Here is a 17,833-nt window from a genome sequence, read left to right as displayed (position 1 = left end):
TTCCTGGCGGTCATGACTAGGGCCAAAGCAATTTTTTCCACTCCACTGTATCGGAGCTCGGGTCCCCTTAGAGCATGGCTGACAAAATAGACAGGCTTTTGATCAGAGCCTTCTTCTTTTATCAGAACTGAGCTGACAACATACTCTGTAGTGGACAGATAAACAAATAATTTCTCCCCGGGCTCCGGCTTTACCAATACAGGGAGCTCTACAAGATGAATCTTCAAGTCCTGAATGGCCTGTTCACATTTATCATCTCATCCAAATTGTTGGGCCTTCCTCAAGACTTGAAAGAAAGGATAACTCCTGTGCGCTGATCGGAAAATAAATCGAGAGAGGGAAGCAATCCTCCCGGTCAGCTTCTATACTTCTTTGACAGATCGAGGAGATGGCATGCATAGCACAGATTTGATTTTTTCCTGATTTATCTCGATCCCACGATCCGTCACTATGAATCCCAAGAACTTGTCACTCTTTACGCGAAAGATGCACTTGGCAGGGTTAAGCTTGATCCTGTACTGCATGAGAGTGGCAAAAGTTTCTTCCAGATCAACAATAAAGCTTGCAACCTCCCGGGTTTTGCCCAGAATATCATCCACATAGACCTCCACATTTTGTCCCAGCTGCTTCTCGAATACTTTGTTCATTAGACGCTGGTAAGTGGCCCCTGCATTTTTCAACCCGAAAGGCATCACAATGTAACAAAATGTACCTCCCGAGGTGATGAAGCTGGCTTTATCTTGATCATTCTTGGCCAAGGGGATTTGATGATAACCCTGGTACGCGTCCATGAAGCTTAGCAATTCGAAGCTCGATGTGGAATCCACCAACTGATCAATACGGGGCAGAGGATAATGATCCTTGGGACGGGCCTTATTAAGATCACGGAAGTCTACGCACATACGCCATTTTCCGATAGATTTATGCACCAATACCACATTTGAGAGCCATGTAGGGAATTGAATTTTGCCGAATGTGGCCAGCCTTCAGTAGTTCTTTCACCTGCTCATCAATGACTTTGTCCTTTTCAGGACCAAAGTGTCTCTTCTTTTGCTTTACCGGGTGAGATCCTTGGAGAATGTTGAGTTGGTGCTCCGATATTAAGGGATAAATCCATGTCAGCTCCTGTTGGGACCAGGCGAACACATGGATATTAGCTTTTAAACAGTTAATTAAACTAACACGGGTGGATGTACTGAGATCCCGAGCCACCCGGATCTGTTGGCCTGGTCCAACTTCGACTATCTCTTGCTCTTCTTCTGCTACAAAATGCACTTCCCCTTTTTCCATCACTCTTCCTCCTGCTTCCTCCACTCTGGCTTTCTTCCCTTCCCTCTTAGATTTGCTCTGATCGGCCCGAACTGCTTCCACATAGCATTTCCGAGAAGATGGCTGATCTCCCCGGACTTGTCCTACCCTGGCTCCCACAGGAAACTTTATTTTTTGATGGTAGGTAGACGCCACAGCCCTCAGCTCATTCATGGCCGGCCTCCCTAGAATGATGTTATAAGATGATGGGGAGTCCACCACTGTGAAAGAATTCATCACAGTTTTCTTGAGATCCTGGGAGCCGAGGGTTAGTGGTAAGACAATCTCCCCTTCCGGATAGACCACATGTCCGGAAAAACCAAAGAGGGCGGTTTCCACAACTTCCAAGTGATAGCCCTGCAAATCCATCTGCACAAAGGCATCTTTAAAAATTACATTTACAGAGCTGCCCGAGTCAATAAAGACTCTCAGAATGTCATAATTTGCCACCCGGGCTTGGATAACCAGGGCATCATTGTGGGGTAGATTCACCCCATTTAAATCCTCTGGGACAAAGCTGATGACCGCCTCGCTCCTCCTCGTTCCTTCTACCTCCATACACTCCCTCCTACTCCTCGAATTTCTCGCCCGGTTGGAGTCTCCGTCAGTAGAGCCTCCTGATATCATTTTTATCAACCCCGTAGCATGGGGTGAATTCTTTTTTCTCTCAAGCTCGGGCTCTCTTCTTCTCCCGGGCTCTCCTCTCGGACTATTCCTCATACCTCCTCCCCGGGCGCTGGAACCTGGCTGCCGAGATGTCCAGGGTGGCAATCTTGGCTCTCTGTTGTTGTGACTGGGTCCGGGGATAGAAGATGGGACATAATTTCTCTTTAATGTTTTGCAATCTTCGGTGCTATGGTGACACTTTTTGTGAAAAGTGCAAAATCCTCTTTTTTCTGGCAAGGATAATTGATGGTCCGGGGCCAGGTCTCTACTGCATTCTTGTACTTCCCTTTCCCGGGCAATCTTCAGGGCACGTGCTGAGAAAAATACCCTGGATTACTCCTCTTTTGCCCCCTCTCTTCGGGCTTAGACACCCGATCTCCTCTTTCTTCTTAACAGCCTCCCTCTTCTGTTTCTGAGCCTCTTCCATGTTAATATACTTCTCTGCCCGGGACAATAAGTTCTCAAAATCCCCGGGCACCTTCTTAGTCAATGATTTAAAAAACTCACCCTCTCTCAGGCCCTGGATGAATGCAGTAGTCTTTGTCTCAGTGGCACAAGTCGGGACATCCAGAGCCACTCTGTTGAATCTTCGTATATAAGCCCTCAGACTCTCCTCCGGGCTCTGCTTGACTTCAAAAAGACTAAAAGCAGTCTTCTTGTATTTTTTGCTGCTACTGAAATGGTGTGAGAACATCTTTTGGAAGTCTCTGAAAGAACTAATACTTTGAGGGGCCAAACCCTCGAACCACCTTTGAGCCGAATCCACCAATGTTGTCAAGAACACCTTACATTTGATTCTGTCAGTGTAACAGTGTAGCATGGCCATGTTCTCGAACCTGGCCAAATGTTCCTCCGGGTCCGCGTTGCCATCATAATCCTTTATTTTGGCTGATTTAAAATTTCCGGTAAGAGATTCCCGAGCAATGATCTCAGTAAACAGGCATCCCCTAATGACTGCCTGGGAAGTGCCATGATTCTCCAACTGTCCTTCCAGCACTTTCATCTTCTGTCTCAACTCCAACAACTCCTCTGCCACGGTAGGAGATTTAGACCCTGCGCTGGATTCCTCGTCTTCTCCTCCCATCTCCTCCTCCCTCCTCTCCTGCTCCTGCTCTTGCTCATGCCCCTGTCTATCCCCAGGTGGCGCAACATGATGAAAGACTTCTTTCCTGGCCATAGCCTGCGTTATGGCATCGTCTACAATTTTTTGTAACTGCTCCGGGGTTAAAGTAATGAGATTTGGTCCAGTGTTATTAACACCGACTTGTCTCGAAGTCTGCCCTCCATCATCCTGGGCGCGAGAATTATCTGGGTTGGTTCTTCTGGTACGAGCCATATCAACGTCTTGAACTCAAATTTTCCCACAGACGGCGCCAATGATGTGATCCCTCTGAAATGGGTGAGTCGGGTAAGGAGCTCCGACGGATCAAACCAACAATTTATAGTGTTTGGAAATTTTGAGTGAAGATAATGGCTGAGATTAACACCTGCAAACAAGAAAGTAACTCGTGAATGGGCGCCGGAGGGGTGTCCGGCGTGGCCACTCCGATGCTTAAGTCAGCAGGTTGAAGATGATCACAAGCAATATTTGAAAGAAAATATGTATAATGCTTAGAGTTCAAAGATTTTTCAGAATCATTTAATGACATTAATAACTGCTATTTATAGTAGAGAAAATGGGGTAGGTACCTCGATTCCAGTGCCACCTACTAAGTATGGCAAGTCGGTTGCCCATACTCTAGCTTCTGATGGCTTCTAGGACACTCCAAGCCCAAGTTGTTCTGACAGATTAGACGGCCTGTATCAATCATGCTCGAGTGTGGTTCAATTCTCGAGGTAACCCGGGTAGTAAAGTTCCCGGCTCGTTGGTATAGAGCTCAGGCTATGATGACTGCCCGGGGAGAGGAGAAATGCTCGGGATGAGGAGATCTGCCCGGTTCCTCAGGAAAATGACTAACTATTGGCTCTGTTTTGGGCTATCCAAATAATAAACCGGGTTGACGAGGACCCGGATCCTTATGGGGGTATCACCAACTATTAACAATAAATATTAAACCAACATCAATCAATAATTATAATCAAGAAAAATGATATATTGAAAATAAAATCAAATATCAAATAAAGTATTGTTTGGTTCAATCGTGGTCTTAGTTTTAAGAAATTTATTCTATAAAATCAAAACAAAGCAAGAACACAATGTTTGAATTTACAAGAATAAAATCTAAGAATGAATAAGAAAATCTCAATGTAGTTAGAGCGATTCCTCATTTGAAGTTGTCTTCGTCCTCCCTCTCAAACTCTAAATTTCTTTTTCTTCCTCCAAGTTTTGTCTTTTGCTTGAAGCATTGTACGTGAATTGTCTCCACCTTCTCCCTCATATAAGCATAAAATAAGTTATAACATTATCTGATAAACACGAATATAATAAAATAAAATCATTAAAACCTCTATAAGAACTTATCGATAGTCGTTCACATATTTGATTGATCGAGCATAATAATAAAATTTAGGGGCCTAATAAGAAAAATGATGTCTTTTACGTTTTTTTTAAAAAACAATGTGGACCAAATATGATCTTACATGCATACAACTTCATCATCCGAATATGAAATTAATGAATGATGAAAAAAATTGAAGTTTTTAAAAAATCACGACCAAATAAATGGTTTAAAAAGGTAATATAGTAACTTAAGCTTGACTGAATTGAACTTTGTTTTATAATATAATAATTATTTGTCATTATATAATGCTTTATTTATTATTATAAAAATGAAAATACCTAACATAATAATCACAATATATATTATTTACTATTATCAATTATTTATTGTTATTATTATTATTGTTATTGTTATCATTAGATTTAGACTAGTTAAAAACAAAAACAAAAAACATAATTTTTTTGTAAAATAGGTAAGAATTGAGACAAAATGAGATTATTTCCATGAATACGTGAATAATCATTCTTATTAAAATGAATATTCTCATTTCAACGTCTTACCAAACATGAGTATAAAAAACATAACGTGAATACACATTTTCTCTTACCAAGGCATGCCATGAGAGGTGTTAACACTTGCATAAAATCACCATGACTTTGTAGCTTGATTGAAATCTTGGAGACCTTCGAAACTATTCTTCACACATATATATTCACAAAATTCATGCGAGATTGAAACGAATCTCCGTTCAGACAAACTAAAGAAAAATATTACTTTTATGTTAAAAAAATTACTATTTAAAATATTTAAATAATAATTATTCTATATTTCATATTACTATCATTATTATTTATTTTATTATATTCTAATTTTTTTAAAAAATAATTATTTTAATTTATAAAGTTCCCTTTGCCTATTTTGCCAAGGAAGGCGTTTTAAAGATTTTTATGAGTGATTTTTATGAATTTATATTTTCTGAGGTGATATGATAAAATCCTTGATTGTTTTGTAAAAGATTCATGCATAATAAATAAAACTGAATAGCCTGAGTTTGGAATACTTATTCTCATCGTAAGCATTTCTGAAATGAGTGTTTCCATCACAAAAGTTATACCAAACAAAAAAATAAAATGAGATTAAAAATATGCATTTGATTATGAGTAGGTCTCTTGTGAGACGGTCTCACGAATCTTTATCTATGAGACGGGATCAACTCTACCGATATTTACAATAAAAAAATAATAGTCTTAACATAAAAAATAATATTTTTTTCATGGATAACCCAAATAAGAGATCTGTCCCACAAAATACGATCGTGAGACCGTCACACAAATTTTTACCTTTTGATTATAGCCTCATTTTATCTTATCATACTTGTCTTGTCTCACAAGAATTTTTGGCTTTGACTATAGTCTCATTTTATCTTACCATACATGTATTGTATTATTATATTATAATAAATTGCATAAACCCATCGTAAATTCAGCAATTCCACGCCTTTAAACCGAAACCCCAGCCCCTCTTGCTACTGATCTTTTCTCGGCCTTGCAACGATCCGGAAAAGATCACGAAGAAAACACCAAATGGGTAAGTTTTTGTTCTGGGAAATGTCTACGTTTCTTGAATGAGGATGAAATAAGTTTCCTCATTGTACTGCTTCTTGATGTGTCGGCCAATTTTTGGTGCTGTACTGCTGCTTGATTCTTCGTCGTTACAGATGAAAATGGAGAAAATGTAATGGAAGGCGTGGCTTCAATGGCCCTTTTGCCTAATGGGTCTATTTCAGGACATTTTATCCAGCTTCCCCAGTCCATCTGCTATGGATTACACGGCACCGGTACTCTCTTATTCTTAAGCATTATTCAAAGGTGAACCTATTTAGTCATGGCTCTATGTTTGCTCTGTTTTAGATATTGAATGCGTTGCCTTGATTATCTTGGTTTTTTCCGCCCGGTTGTAGAAAGTTAATAAGGTTCCAGTTGATGAATTTATGGAGAGTAGCTTGCTTTACTCTGAAATTCAGTTTTTTCCATTCGAGTGCTATGTTAATTCATTTTTCATTGTCAACTTTCTGCCAACTTGCTTCTCGAGTATCATCAACATTTAGATGTGGCGCTTTATTTGGAAAAGCTGTCATATACATGGAAATTTCCCTGTCATGTAAACAGTGCGTTTTCACTAGCGTATACTAATGGTTTCTCGTTCTCAGTTCTGTATCATATTCTTCATAGATACTTGTTTGCTTTTACAATGAGTTTATGTCTTTGTATTTCTCCATCCATGTTTCATGGTAAAAAGAGATTGAATGTGAAAGGGAGTGCAGCCGGGGTGAGGATTACCGATTGATCAAGCTCACTATTACAGATTACAATGTAATTATCATTCTTCTCATGTGAAATTGTTTTTTCTTCAAATATTGTTGGCTATAGTAGACTCATATATTCTGTTTATTCAATAATTTGCTACAATAAAGAACAGGAGTGAAAGGGATATACTGGTGGAATGCAGAGGACACGATGCAGCCAAGATTTGTAATGTTGACCATGCTCATGGGTAAGCCATCAAATAATTTGGCTGTCTTTCTGGCGTGCAAAACTCCTTCGTGTTTTCAGAATAAGATGTACTTCCATTGTAATTAAAATCATATTCAGCATATTGTAAAAAAAAAATCGCATTCAGCACAAATCTACCACCAGATGTGGTCTAGTACCATCCTCCAGTTATCCTTTTACAATAAGTGAAGTCGTGAGTCATGGTTCCAGTATATGCATAGAGATTGGACTCATCCATGAATTTGGCAAGGTTCCTTTGCCATGTGTTGATTCTCAGGCATTTCAATTTATAACAGGTGGCAGGAGGATGTAATGGGAATGCTTGAAGAGAAGCATGGGAAATGTAAGGTTTCCATTTCTTTTGAATGTGAAACATTGAAAGCTGATGAAGCAGCCGAGGACCACATCAAGAAGTTCATGCCTAAGTTATCTGGAATGGATGCTGTAGGTAATTTCAAGCTCCTCTATTTGAGCTCATTTTATTCACAATTGTTTATTTTGTTCTTTATTTCTGGACAACAAATATTAATTTGGAAAGAAGGGTAAGGTAGCAACTGCTTGTTTTCTCTTCTTTTGGCTGTTTAATAGTAATTCCTGGAAAATTCCATGATATCAAGTATTAAATCTTTGAGCTTCCTCTGTGGGCCGAGTTTTGAATGATAAGGTCCCCATATACTTTCATCATCCAAATCCAAAGTTTTGCATCGTGTTGGCATCTTGTGAATACATTTTTTTTTTGTCTTCACAAGCATGGATCGTTGGGTCCATGTACGGCATATTTTAACATCATTTAGAATGTGCAGTAAACATTGGCAAAATGAAAATTGTGGGATTGGACTTTGAAGCAGAAGCGCAGCACGAGCACGCTGAGCAGAATGTATGAATTGTTATGTTTACAATGATACCATCTCGAGGAGTGTCTTTGTAGTTAGATCAAATCTTAGAGAGTGCGTAGTTCCATTGCAATTTTACTTCTCCTAGGTTTTTTTTGGGTTCATTTGTGGAGGAAATTTCAACAAATGGTGGCAAATTATAAAATTGTTCGTAGTGGTCTCGTGTAGTGCTTTGATGTAGTGATACTATGAAACATAAAAACAAACTATGAGCCAACAGATATCAAAATATAAATAATTAATCGAGTTTTTCTATAATTTTCTTCTTTGAGAGGTCTTGTTCTAATCCTCTTGTCATGTATTGCCTTGCCAAACCTCTCGTCCCGGTACCGACAGTTTTGTTTCAGTGTTTTTTGAGAAAAGAAGAGAAGATATTGAAACTAAATACAATTTCAGTGAAAGAATGTAAAAGGTTTCAAATAGTAAAAGATCCTTCTAACAAAATGCAGTATCATAAAGAAATAGAAACCAACAACTCATTGTAACTATAATGTTTACAACAAATTTCAAACCAAAAAACGTTAAGAAACTGACTTGAAACATGTGTTTGTATCAGAACAAGCAATTGAATATTTCAAGCATGTAATTTGCAACTCGAGGATGACAACTAAACATGTCCAAACCTCATCTTCCTCCCCTATCAGTCTAAATAATTTGGGAAAGAAAGATCAAGCATACCCTGTAAACTTGTACGCACAAGCACACAATGAAACAAGTACTACACGCTTTCCAAAACTAAACCCCATTTAACAAATCTCCTTCATATACTTGAATAGGCAACTCTTATGTTCACAAGTTTATATGATTCTCCTAAATTTACTTGAAACTGTACATGAGATTAATCGCCACTCAACTTGACAGTGTGCGAAGATGGTTTACCATCTTGGAGAGAGATCACCGTTTCAAAAGCTCCCACCAAGGCTTTAACCTTACTTTTCCTGCTCTCAACAAGTTTGCTGATTGTTTCTTCAATAACGTTGTTGAATAAACCTTGAGCGTCTTTCCTCCCCTGCACATCTTGGTGCTTTAAAACAACCTTTACAGAGGAAATTCCCACATTTGTTGTGTTAATTCTTGCCCGCCTAAATTTGAGTCTTCGAGGAGTGTTATTGTCAGACTGAATGTCCGCTACCTTTCCGCTCTTGAACTTTAATTTCACAGGAGAGCGATACTTGTCATCAGACACAATCATCCTACTCTTTCTTGGAGTCTTGTTGGCATTCTGTGTCAGAGAAGGAGCCTTGCCGGTCTTATCAAGTTTATTCTTGTCAAGGACAAATTTATGAGTCCCCCGATCAACATCTTTTATATGCGTGGACAAAGGTGGTGCCTTTGCATTTGATCTCGTCTTGATGACATGCAAGGTTTTCCCAGAAACCTGCTCGTTTATCGATGTCTTGGCATTTGTCCTGAGTATCTTATTTTGATTATTCGGAAAAGGAGCCAAGTTTCTAGCTTTTCTTGATGGAGTGGATATTGTCTTGCTAAGAGAAATCTTGGGGAACGAGTTAGGAATGAGAGGTGTCGGTTCTTTCTGCGCATATGTTTTCATTTCTGTTGCCCTTTTTACTGGTGTGAAATCACTGTTTCTTCTCAGTGTTCCATTAATACCATCCAAAGAATCAGTAGGGGATATCATTTTATCCTTGACTGATTTCAAATGCACGGCAGAATGTTTCTTTGTTAAACAACCTGTTTTTTTCTCAGTTGTTAACATTTCACTATCACTCAAAGAACCATGTTCTATCGTAACTTCTAAATTCCTACTTGGCCACAACGTTTTCCTCTTGATAACTTCAGGGGGATCTGGTGTAGGGGGGGTTTTCTTCCCGGGTGAAATCTTGTGCTTTGTCAAAGGAATCTTGTTGCCAGATGATGCATTTTTCCTCGAGGAAACAGGAACATGATCCAAGGATGGCTTAAGTTTTGGTGAAACAAATTTAATATCAGGAGAAGGCTGCAATCCAGGTGAATTCTTTTTGCCAACACCATTTTGCTCAGTAGGTGACATTTTCGCGATTCGAATTCGAAGGGGGGTCCTAGCCTTTTCTTCAAATTCATGTTTTCTTCCATGTTTACACAAGTCATGGCAAGAACCAGTGGAAGCTCTGAGATAATGGGGAACCTTTTTCCTATTCGCAGATTTCAACTTTTCAGTAGAATTACTTCTAGAATCATCCCTCTTATGGCATATCCCCGTGGAAGCTGTCTCGTGAGGGGAATCAGTAGAGTCACCTTCATTCACCGAATCCGAGTACTCTGCAGAGTTTTTACCTATATTCAAGGAATCCATTTCATTTTTCTCAGGAATTAGTAGCAGAGAATCAGTACTTTCTTCGGCCATGGCAGAAAATTGGATACCTCAAAACTCCTGCAAACAAAAGATGCTTACTATGATCAATCTTGATGTCATTTGATAGACTCAGCATGCAATACTAGTTCGAAGCATTCAGATATATCATATATGTAATGCAGATTTCAGCTTCCCTATAAAAATCCTTGAGATTAAGGGCAACCCATGTAACTTGCTGCATTTTTTATTATGGAAACTTAAGTGAAATCCCTATCATTTTCATTCAAGGGTAACCATTTCTGCTCGACCCAGAGGGATCGATCGCCAGTCATCTACAAGTTAGGCTCCTCTGGGGATCCAAAAAACCAACAAAATCACGCCCTGAATGAAATGGTTATGAATACTTTCCTACCCAAAATAACACAAAAACGTCAGACCTCTCTTAAAATCTAATCAACAGATTGATCAAATCCATTGAAAAGGAAAAAGGAAACCCGAATTCACGGAAAACCAACCTAAAAATCCATGTAAAAGCTTGCATAAAGTGATGACCATCACTCACCCACAAGATCATAATCTCAGGGAAACTAGAAAAAACCCAATTCAGAAAAAGGAAAAGCGCATGACCCACAATTTATACACAATAAAAGAACACAAATACTTTTTTTTAAAAAAATAGTTGTTCCTGAAACCAGAAAATATTCACTTTTATGCCCTTTTTCCTGTAAGAACAAACAGATGAAGAATATATCGAGGAATTTCAGGAAACACGATGAATTCAACTGAGAAAGAACCCCACCTTCCCTTTACCTGTCTATTTTGCGTTCACAAAGATCGTATTTGCACAAATAACGCAGAAGATATATCACAGAGCCCCACTTTCTTTTCACGCAAGTTTCTTTAACAATTTTTTGCCATTTGTTTTATGTATATATTGAGGGAAGAAAAGAGAGAAAATGCCAGATTGCAAATTGGTAAAATCGTTGATTCGAGTGCAATGACTATTTTATTCTTGAGCAACTATCCTACTATCCCAAGCACATATATATATATATATAAAACACGTCGATTTAGTTCGTACTTAGAATAAAAAATAATATTTTTTATAAATCATGTCAAATAAAAGTTATGTATAGTACAATTGATATGTGAGACGATCATAGGAGTTTTTGTGTTTATTTTTTTATTTTGTTTCGATTTATATTATATATACTTCATTTAATATATATAAACTTTATATATATGTATATTTATCTTTAGCAAAAACTTGTGTGTGACGGTCTCACGGCTCGTATTTTGTGATACGGATATCTTATTTGGGTCATCCATGAAAAAGTATTACTTTTTATGCTAAGAGTATTACTTTTTATTGTGAATATTGATAGGGTTGACCCGTCTCACAGATAAAGATTCGTGAGACCGTTTCATACGAGACATACTCTTTATCTTTTGTGATAATATATTGTTTACTTTATCTCTTTTGCAGGTCAATATTAATTTAATTGCATTGATTGATTTTTTAAAAATTAGATTAATTAACGTATCATTGCATTTACCATTATAATTTTAACATAGTTAATGTTTTAGTTTATTCATGATTAAAATTTATTTACTTGCATTTTAAAAATGAACTAGAAGTTTGAGTTGTAAATATATCCCCAATTATTCTAAAAAATATCAAAATTTATGTAAATTTTGATTTTTTTATTAAATTTATATAATAAATGTATAAAATAGTAAATTGAATATATATCTGGCTCCTTAAATTACTAGATTATTTCGGATAGGGTAATTATCCAATTAAAAGTTATTTTTAATTTTTAAAAAGTGATATTTGGAATTTGGTTGCGGAAATTGTTAGTACGGAAAAAATTCGGAACCAAACAAATTTTGATGTGATAATTTTATTCAAACTGATAATTAATTTCCAAAAATTATACTCGATATATGCATGGTCATATTAAAATAATGAAAAAAACTTGTGTGCGACGGTCTCACAGATCGTATTTTATGAGACGAGTTTTTATTTGAGTCATTAATGAAAAAGTATTACTTTTTATGCTAAGATTATTACTTTTTATGCTGAATATCGATAGGTTTGACTCGTCTCATATATTAAGATTCGTGAGATCGTTTTACAAGAGACATATTCTAAAATAATTGGGTCAAATCATAAATAAGTTATAGTTTGGGGGTGTTTCTGAATTTTTTAATATTTATGTTTTAAGTAGGTAAACCGTCAGGCTCTACTCTACTGCATTAAATGGTTTTATTAATTTTAAGCCACTAAAATTAGGTATTGCCAAACTTTTATTTCTCAAATTCGTTTTCGTCATTATTACAATATATTTACACTCATTCATATCATATAATATAACAATTCACACTAAATCAATGTTAGATTTAGACTAAATAAATTATATTTCATTGAATATTACCTAAATTTAGTAATTATTAATTCTTTAATTATATTATTACAAGAAACACTCGTCGCGTTTTTCGGATGTATTTGTTTTAGTCGAAACATTTTTAGTATTCACACGTCTGTATTTCATGTATTTGATATTTATCTGTTTATCAGAAGATGAATGTAATATTAATTGAATGATCTCATATTTTTTTAAAGAATAAATTTGTTAAACTAGCAAATGTAATAATATGATATAATTTTAAATACATTAAGTTTGTGTTTGAATTATGATGGATTACAATATCTATTTAATTCAAACTTGATAGAATTTAGTGTCCGATTCAGCAAGTAACACTAGTCCAAACGTAAGTTTCGAATTTGTCATGAGCCTGAAATCACGAAGAAGACCATTAGAAGAGGGCCGAGAGGGTATCCCGACGTAATCTCTCTGACGTTCAAGTCAGAGACCGATGATATAAGTGAAGAGCATCTAAGGATGCTGCTGAAAAAAATAGTGAATATCAATGAGTTGGACACTCAAACCTGATATTTATAGGAGAACAACTAGGCCTGTCATGAGCCTTCTACCTTGGCTAAGGATAAGTTGGGGCCCATGATCCGATGTGGGCTCGATTTGGATAGGCTCATCCCTGAGATATCAAAACTGATTTCAAGTTCATCAAATACATTTTACTTTGTCTTATTATTGTGTGAATTTAAGATTTGATCAATTGTTTCATTGTAAATAACTGAAAGTATAATAAAAATTTATGGATTTCAAATAAATCTCGTCACACGATATAAGATTATGAATGTTTTTTGTTCCACAACAACAACAACAAAATGTATTTAAACTAGAATTTTTACAAGGAATTGGGTTTGTATTTAAAATTATTCACCTCACCAAATGTTATAGTACAAGTTCATTAAATGCACATTTTATTCGCATTTAATTCCCTATCAACTTTCAATAGATATATTAATATTATAATTTATATGAGATGAATATTTTCCATTTTCACTCAAATTTAGAATTTTCGAATCTTGGTGGTGTTTAATAAATTGATTGAGTAAAATCTAATTAAGACAGAGTTTGAGGGTGTAAACTGAAATTAATTTTAGATACGGTTTTAAGCAGGCCATCTGTTCCTTCCACACCATTAATGGTTACGTAATCTAAAAAATTACAGAAAATAAATAATATAGAATTTAAATAATATGTTGTAAGTATATCAAGGTGATCGATGTATTTGTTTCATTTTAAAAAAAAAATGTGAAAAAACTATAATCGGCCTTTGAATAATGGCTTCGTTAAACGTTTTAAAATCGAATAAGTCTCTTGTAAGACGGTCTCACGAATCTTTATCTATGAGACGACTCAACCCTATTGATATTCACAATAAAAAGTAAATTCTTAGCATAAAAAATAATATTTTTTAATGTATGACTCAAATAAAATATCTATCTGTCTCGCAAAATACAACCCGTGAAACCGTCTCACACAAGTTTTTGTATTTAAAATCAAATCGTATTATGCTCTCTCGTTAAAAAAATGATTAAAATTTTAAGACACGTGACTAAAATTAATTTTAACAACACAAATCACCAAAATTTTAAAGAAAAAAACATATGAATTACAATGGTCCCTCGACCCTCAATATCCCCACAATAAAAATTAAAAAACAAAAATTGTTCGTCTTTTTTTCTATATCTATAAATCAAAATTTGAATTTACCAAAAGTTTTGATTGTCATAATTTGGGTATAATAAATATAGGTATACCTACCTATATATACAATAACCAAATATATATACACGGATAAACGTTCACAATTAAAATAAAAGAAAATAAAAAATTACAAATATATTTGGAAGTTTTCACACTAGGTGGGATGTATGGGTTGGAGATGAATGTTGTATTTGGTGCAGAAATCGTACTATTTTAGCATAAAAGTTACACCAAAATAGATTTTATGGTTGGAGATGGCCTAACATAACAAGAGATGAGAAGAGGATAGTAGAGAGAAATTACAATTTTAGTTTTATAATTTGTATTTTTTTCATTTTTGTTCGTGATAAAAATGAATTTACGGTTTTAGTACTGTAATTTGTACATTATTTTTTTCATTTTTATTCACGTTAACGGTATTTTGCGTTTTTAGTTATGTAATTGCATGTTTTTTCTTCATTTTTGGTCTTGTTAACAATAAATTTACATTTTTAATAAAAGGTTTTTTTTTTTCTCTTTTCGTCATTTTTTTTACCTATGAATGAAACACAATATGTATATAATTCTCAAATATCTATCTTCAGTAAAATAATTTAAAACATCATGGATTCATATAATTCATACTCTCAGTTGATTCAAAATACCGACTAAGCACACACGTTGTGCTTGTAATATAATACGTGAATATTATGTATTATACATAATTTGTTTTCAAAGTTATTGATCAAATTTTAATATTCTACAAATTAAATATAACATGATATTTAGTAAGAGCATTTTTTATAATTACAAAATATTAAAAATTTCAAGCACACTATATTACACTAAATAAATACATGTAAGGACAATTTTGGAATTATAAAAAAGTTTCATCAAAATGTATTTAATATTTTGGTCTTTTGCTTTATTAGTAATATGGATTAACAATGTCATACACTAATGTTGAGTTTGAATTGAAAAATATGGATTTGAGGAAGTATTTTGGGGAGAGTTTGAAATTGCTTTACATTGAGATGAATTTGAAATCCACCGAAATTGCTCAAAAAATAATTATTTGTGATTGGAAATACATTACCAGGCGGATTTGCCTAAACAAACTAATGTATTTTATGAATTTGAATACTATAACTTCAAATTTATCAATCCAAATACAACATAAAATTCATCAAATACATGGTTTCTCTCGTAGGTTGCGCAACATACCTTAATTGATTGATTAACATATGTTACTTTAAAAAAAAAAAACTCTTTACATAAATTCAATAACAAATAAAAATCACAAACAATCATGTTTGTTGGGTTGGATAACACATACAATCTTGATTTTGATTATAACAAAACTTATTATTGTTTTATAACATATTTACTTCAAGTATGAAGTTGTTAGCTCAAGTTAAAAGTATATTATCTGCCAAGCATATATCTCTCATACGAATTTGAAATTGATTGATTATTGATTCGATGAAAAGCTAAGATAGAAATCAATGAATCAAGAGTTATATTCGAAAGAACAGAACTACTTGACTTAATCAGCTTTACTTCGTTCAGTTCAAGTAAGATCAAACATATCAGAGCAAGCTGATATGATGGCAGAGCAGAGCAGAGCAGAGCAGAGCAGAGCAGATCAGACCATCGACAACCCAGTTTCGCAAAATGGACAAAAATATGAATTTGAACGTTGCAATGTCAAAATCCATTTACAAATTTTTCAAACGGTCATATTCTTGTATCTAACGTCTATATCATTCTTGGAAGCCATAAATACAATATATTGAAGATCAAATACAAGTTTTAGAAGGGGATTCAAAGCATATATAACATACATGAAGAAATTAGCTAGAATGAGAACAATCTCAAATGTGGTAATACATTTGATATATACATACACTGTAAAATTCCTCACACACAATCACTCACACATATATATGAGAGATGAGCTTCAAAGTTTAGAAGAGTGAGTCTTCTCACAAAGACATTAAGCATTGTGTTTGCAGCTTTGACATAAGAGATGTTAAATATTATGGGGATTATAAGGTTGTTGCATATAATCGAGTATGCTAGGAGTTTCAATTAGGCAATAGATAAGTCCTAAGTTGAAACGGATTTGTATAAGAAGTTGTATAAATTAAAGTCTTCTAGTGAATCCTTCATAGGTGGAAGAATGAGTGACATATGTGTTAATAATATTTGAATATCCATAAACAAATTCGTGTCTATTTATTATTGTATTTAATTATTGTTATTGTATTTAAGATGTATTGTTTAATCATTTTATGTGTTCTTAAAATACCAAAATATTGGATATAAAGTGGTTAATAAAGTACTTCAACCATAACATTTTTACACATTAACTTGCCTATCTTTTAAATGATTTGAAAATATTTAATCAGTTTCTACGAAAATTATTTTGAGTGTCTTCCACTTGGGTTAAAAATCAAACTCGGTTTAATTAATCGGTGTTCAATATTTCAAGAATCGGGCTATTGTAACCCAATACTTTTCCTTTAATCAATCTATTAGTGTGGTAGCTCCAGTATGTAGTACAAATTCTAAAGAGTGTTTGCAACCTCTGTCAAACGTTATTATGGATTTTTCTTTAATAATTTTTTTAAAGAAATTAAAATTTAAACTCATATTTCACTTTTCCTCTCCTAAAATCTTGATGAAGCTCAAAATATAAGGCTTTTAGTTTTGCTTAAAAAGCCTGATCAAGTGATCGACATTCAACTGAGATCTATTCCTCGATCCTTTGGCCCAAAATGCTCAAAATGAGTCATTGACATGATAAATCTCATACCAATACTAAGACCATTTCCAACCCATAAATCTATTTTGATGCAGTTTCTGCACCAAAATAGTGCAGTTTCTACACCAAATATAGCATTCATCTCCAACTCATTTACTTCAAATCTTACAATTAAAAGTATATTCCTAGAATATTCCATTTGTTTACTATTTATTTATAAATTTAACAATATAATTATAATTAATGTTAATATTAGTTATTAAATGTATAATTTTTAAATTTAGTGATATAATTATAATTACATTTTATAATTATTGATGATTTAGTTTGTTTATCCTTTATTATAATTACATATTCTCGGATCCGATTTTCCAAATTATTGATGATTTAGTTTGTTTATCCTTTATTATATTTGCATTTAAATTATCTTAATTCGAATTTGTATTTTTATTTTAACTGTGTACTTGAATGTTTAAATATTATTTAATAAATTTATGCGTTAGATGTTTAATTATAAAATTATTAAAAAATATATTTATAAATTTATATAATTAAATATTTTAATTTTTATTATTAAAATAATAAAAAAATATTATTTACATATATCTAATTATTAAATTAATATAATAATATCATATTATTAGATAAATAATATTTATAATTCCTAAATATTTATAATTAAAAAAACAAAAAATAAATTTAAAAAAAAAAGAAACTTCCATGCGCCAAATTGGCGCAGGGATTCCCTCTGCGCCATATTGGAATGGGAGGTGCGCTCTTTTGAAAACAGCGCAC

General features: G+C 34.2%; 3 protein-coding genes across 10 annotated transcripts; 1 reads left to right on the top strand and 2 right to left on the bottom strand.

Moving 5' to 3' along the window:
* Positions 1-362: 362 nt before the first annotated feature.
* On the bottom strand, positions 363-1,935 carry LOC142530650 (uncharacterized). Its single transcript, XM_075636471.1, has 4 exons — positions 1,774-1,935; positions 936-1,677; positions 713-892; positions 363-667 (listed from the first exon to the last, which is right to left on the bottom strand). Exons 1-4 carry the CDS (start codon positions 1,933-1,935, stop codon positions 363-365), a joined length of 1,389 nt encoding a protein of 462 aa, XP_075492586.1.
* A 3,938-nt stretch (positions 1,936-5,873) lies between these two features.
* LOC142530875 (uncharacterized) lies at positions 5,874-9,800 on the top strand. 4 transcript variants are annotated; one of them, XM_075636767.1, is made up of 6 exons: positions 5,874-6,002; positions 6,133-6,252; positions 6,714-6,787; positions 6,889-6,968; positions 7,264-7,411; positions 9,661-9,800. In XM_075636767.1, the coding sequence occupies exons 1-6, from the start codon at positions 5,999-6,001 to the stop codon at positions 9,673-9,675; spliced, it is 441 nt and encodes a 146-aa protein (XP_075492882.1). In that variant the 5' UTR covers positions 5,874-5,998; the 3' UTR covers positions 9,676-9,800. The 4 variants fall into 4 exon arrangements, with proteins under 4 accessions (XP_075492882.1, XP_075492883.1, XP_075492881.1 ...); XM_075636768.1 differs by lacking the exon at positions 9,661-9,800 and adding an exon at positions 7,771-8,014; XM_075636766.1 differs by lacking the exon at positions 9,661-9,800 and adding an exon at positions 7,771-8,014 and having other exon boundaries at positions 7,264-7,415.
* On the bottom strand, positions 8,315-11,161 carry LOC142530874 (uncharacterized). 5 transcript variants are annotated; one of them, XM_075636764.1, is made up of 2 exons: positions 10,948-11,161; positions 8,315-10,228 (listed from the first exon to the last, which is right to left on the bottom strand). In XM_075636764.1, the coding sequence occupies exon 2, from the start codon at positions 10,202-10,204 to the stop codon at positions 8,699-8,701; it is 1,506 nt and encodes a 501-aa protein (XP_075492879.1). In that variant the 5' UTR covers positions 10,205-10,228; positions 10,948-11,161; the 3' UTR covers positions 8,315-8,698. The 5 variants fall into 5 exon arrangements, with proteins under 5 accessions (XP_075492879.1, XP_075492876.1, XP_075492878.1 ...); XM_075636761.1 differs by having other exon boundaries at positions 8,315-10,231; positions 10,953-11,161; XM_075636763.1 differs by having other exon boundaries at positions 10,953-11,161.
* Positions 11,162-17,833: the final 6,672 nt, after the last annotated feature.

The sequence above is a fragment of the Primulina tabacum genome, chromosome 17 (genome assembly GCF_025594145.1).
Source record: "Primulina tabacum isolate GXHZ01 chromosome 17, ASM2559414v2, whole genome shotgun sequence".
Taxonomy (NCBI): Eukaryota; Viridiplantae; Streptophyta; class Magnoliopsida; order Lamiales; family Gesneriaceae; genus Primulina; species Primulina tabacum.
Note: the sequence above shows the minus strand (reverse complement) of the source record. Positions and strands in the feature narration are given on the sequence as shown.

Bases quoted from the DNA above. Each gene is read 5' to 3' on its own strand.
- LOC142530650 (XM_075636471.1), bottom strand. From the start codon at position 1,935: ATGATATCAGGAGGCTCTACTGACGGAGACTCCAACCGGGCGAGAAAT. The intron at 1,678-1,773 runs GTTATCCAAGCC...GCCTTTGTGCAG, and splicing joins TACCCCACAATGATGCCCTG to ATGGATTTGCAGGGCTATCA. The intron at 668-712 runs GTACATTTTGTT...TGAAAAATGCAG, and splicing joins CAGCTTCATCACCTCGGGAG to GGGCCACTTACCAGCGTCTA.
- LOC142530875 (XM_075636765.1), top strand. The intron at 6,253-6,713 runs GTACTCTCTTAT...CATGGTAAAAAG, and splicing joins CTATGGATTACACGGCACCG to AGATTGAATGTGAAAGGGAG. The intron at 6,788-6,888 runs GTAATTATCATT...GCTACAATAAAG, and splicing joins TCACTATTACAGATTACAAT to AACAGGAGTGAAAGGGATAT.
- LOC142530874 (XM_075636764.1), bottom strand. From the start codon at position 10,204: ATGGCCGAAGAAAGTACTGATTCTCTGCTACTAATTCCTGAGAAAAAT.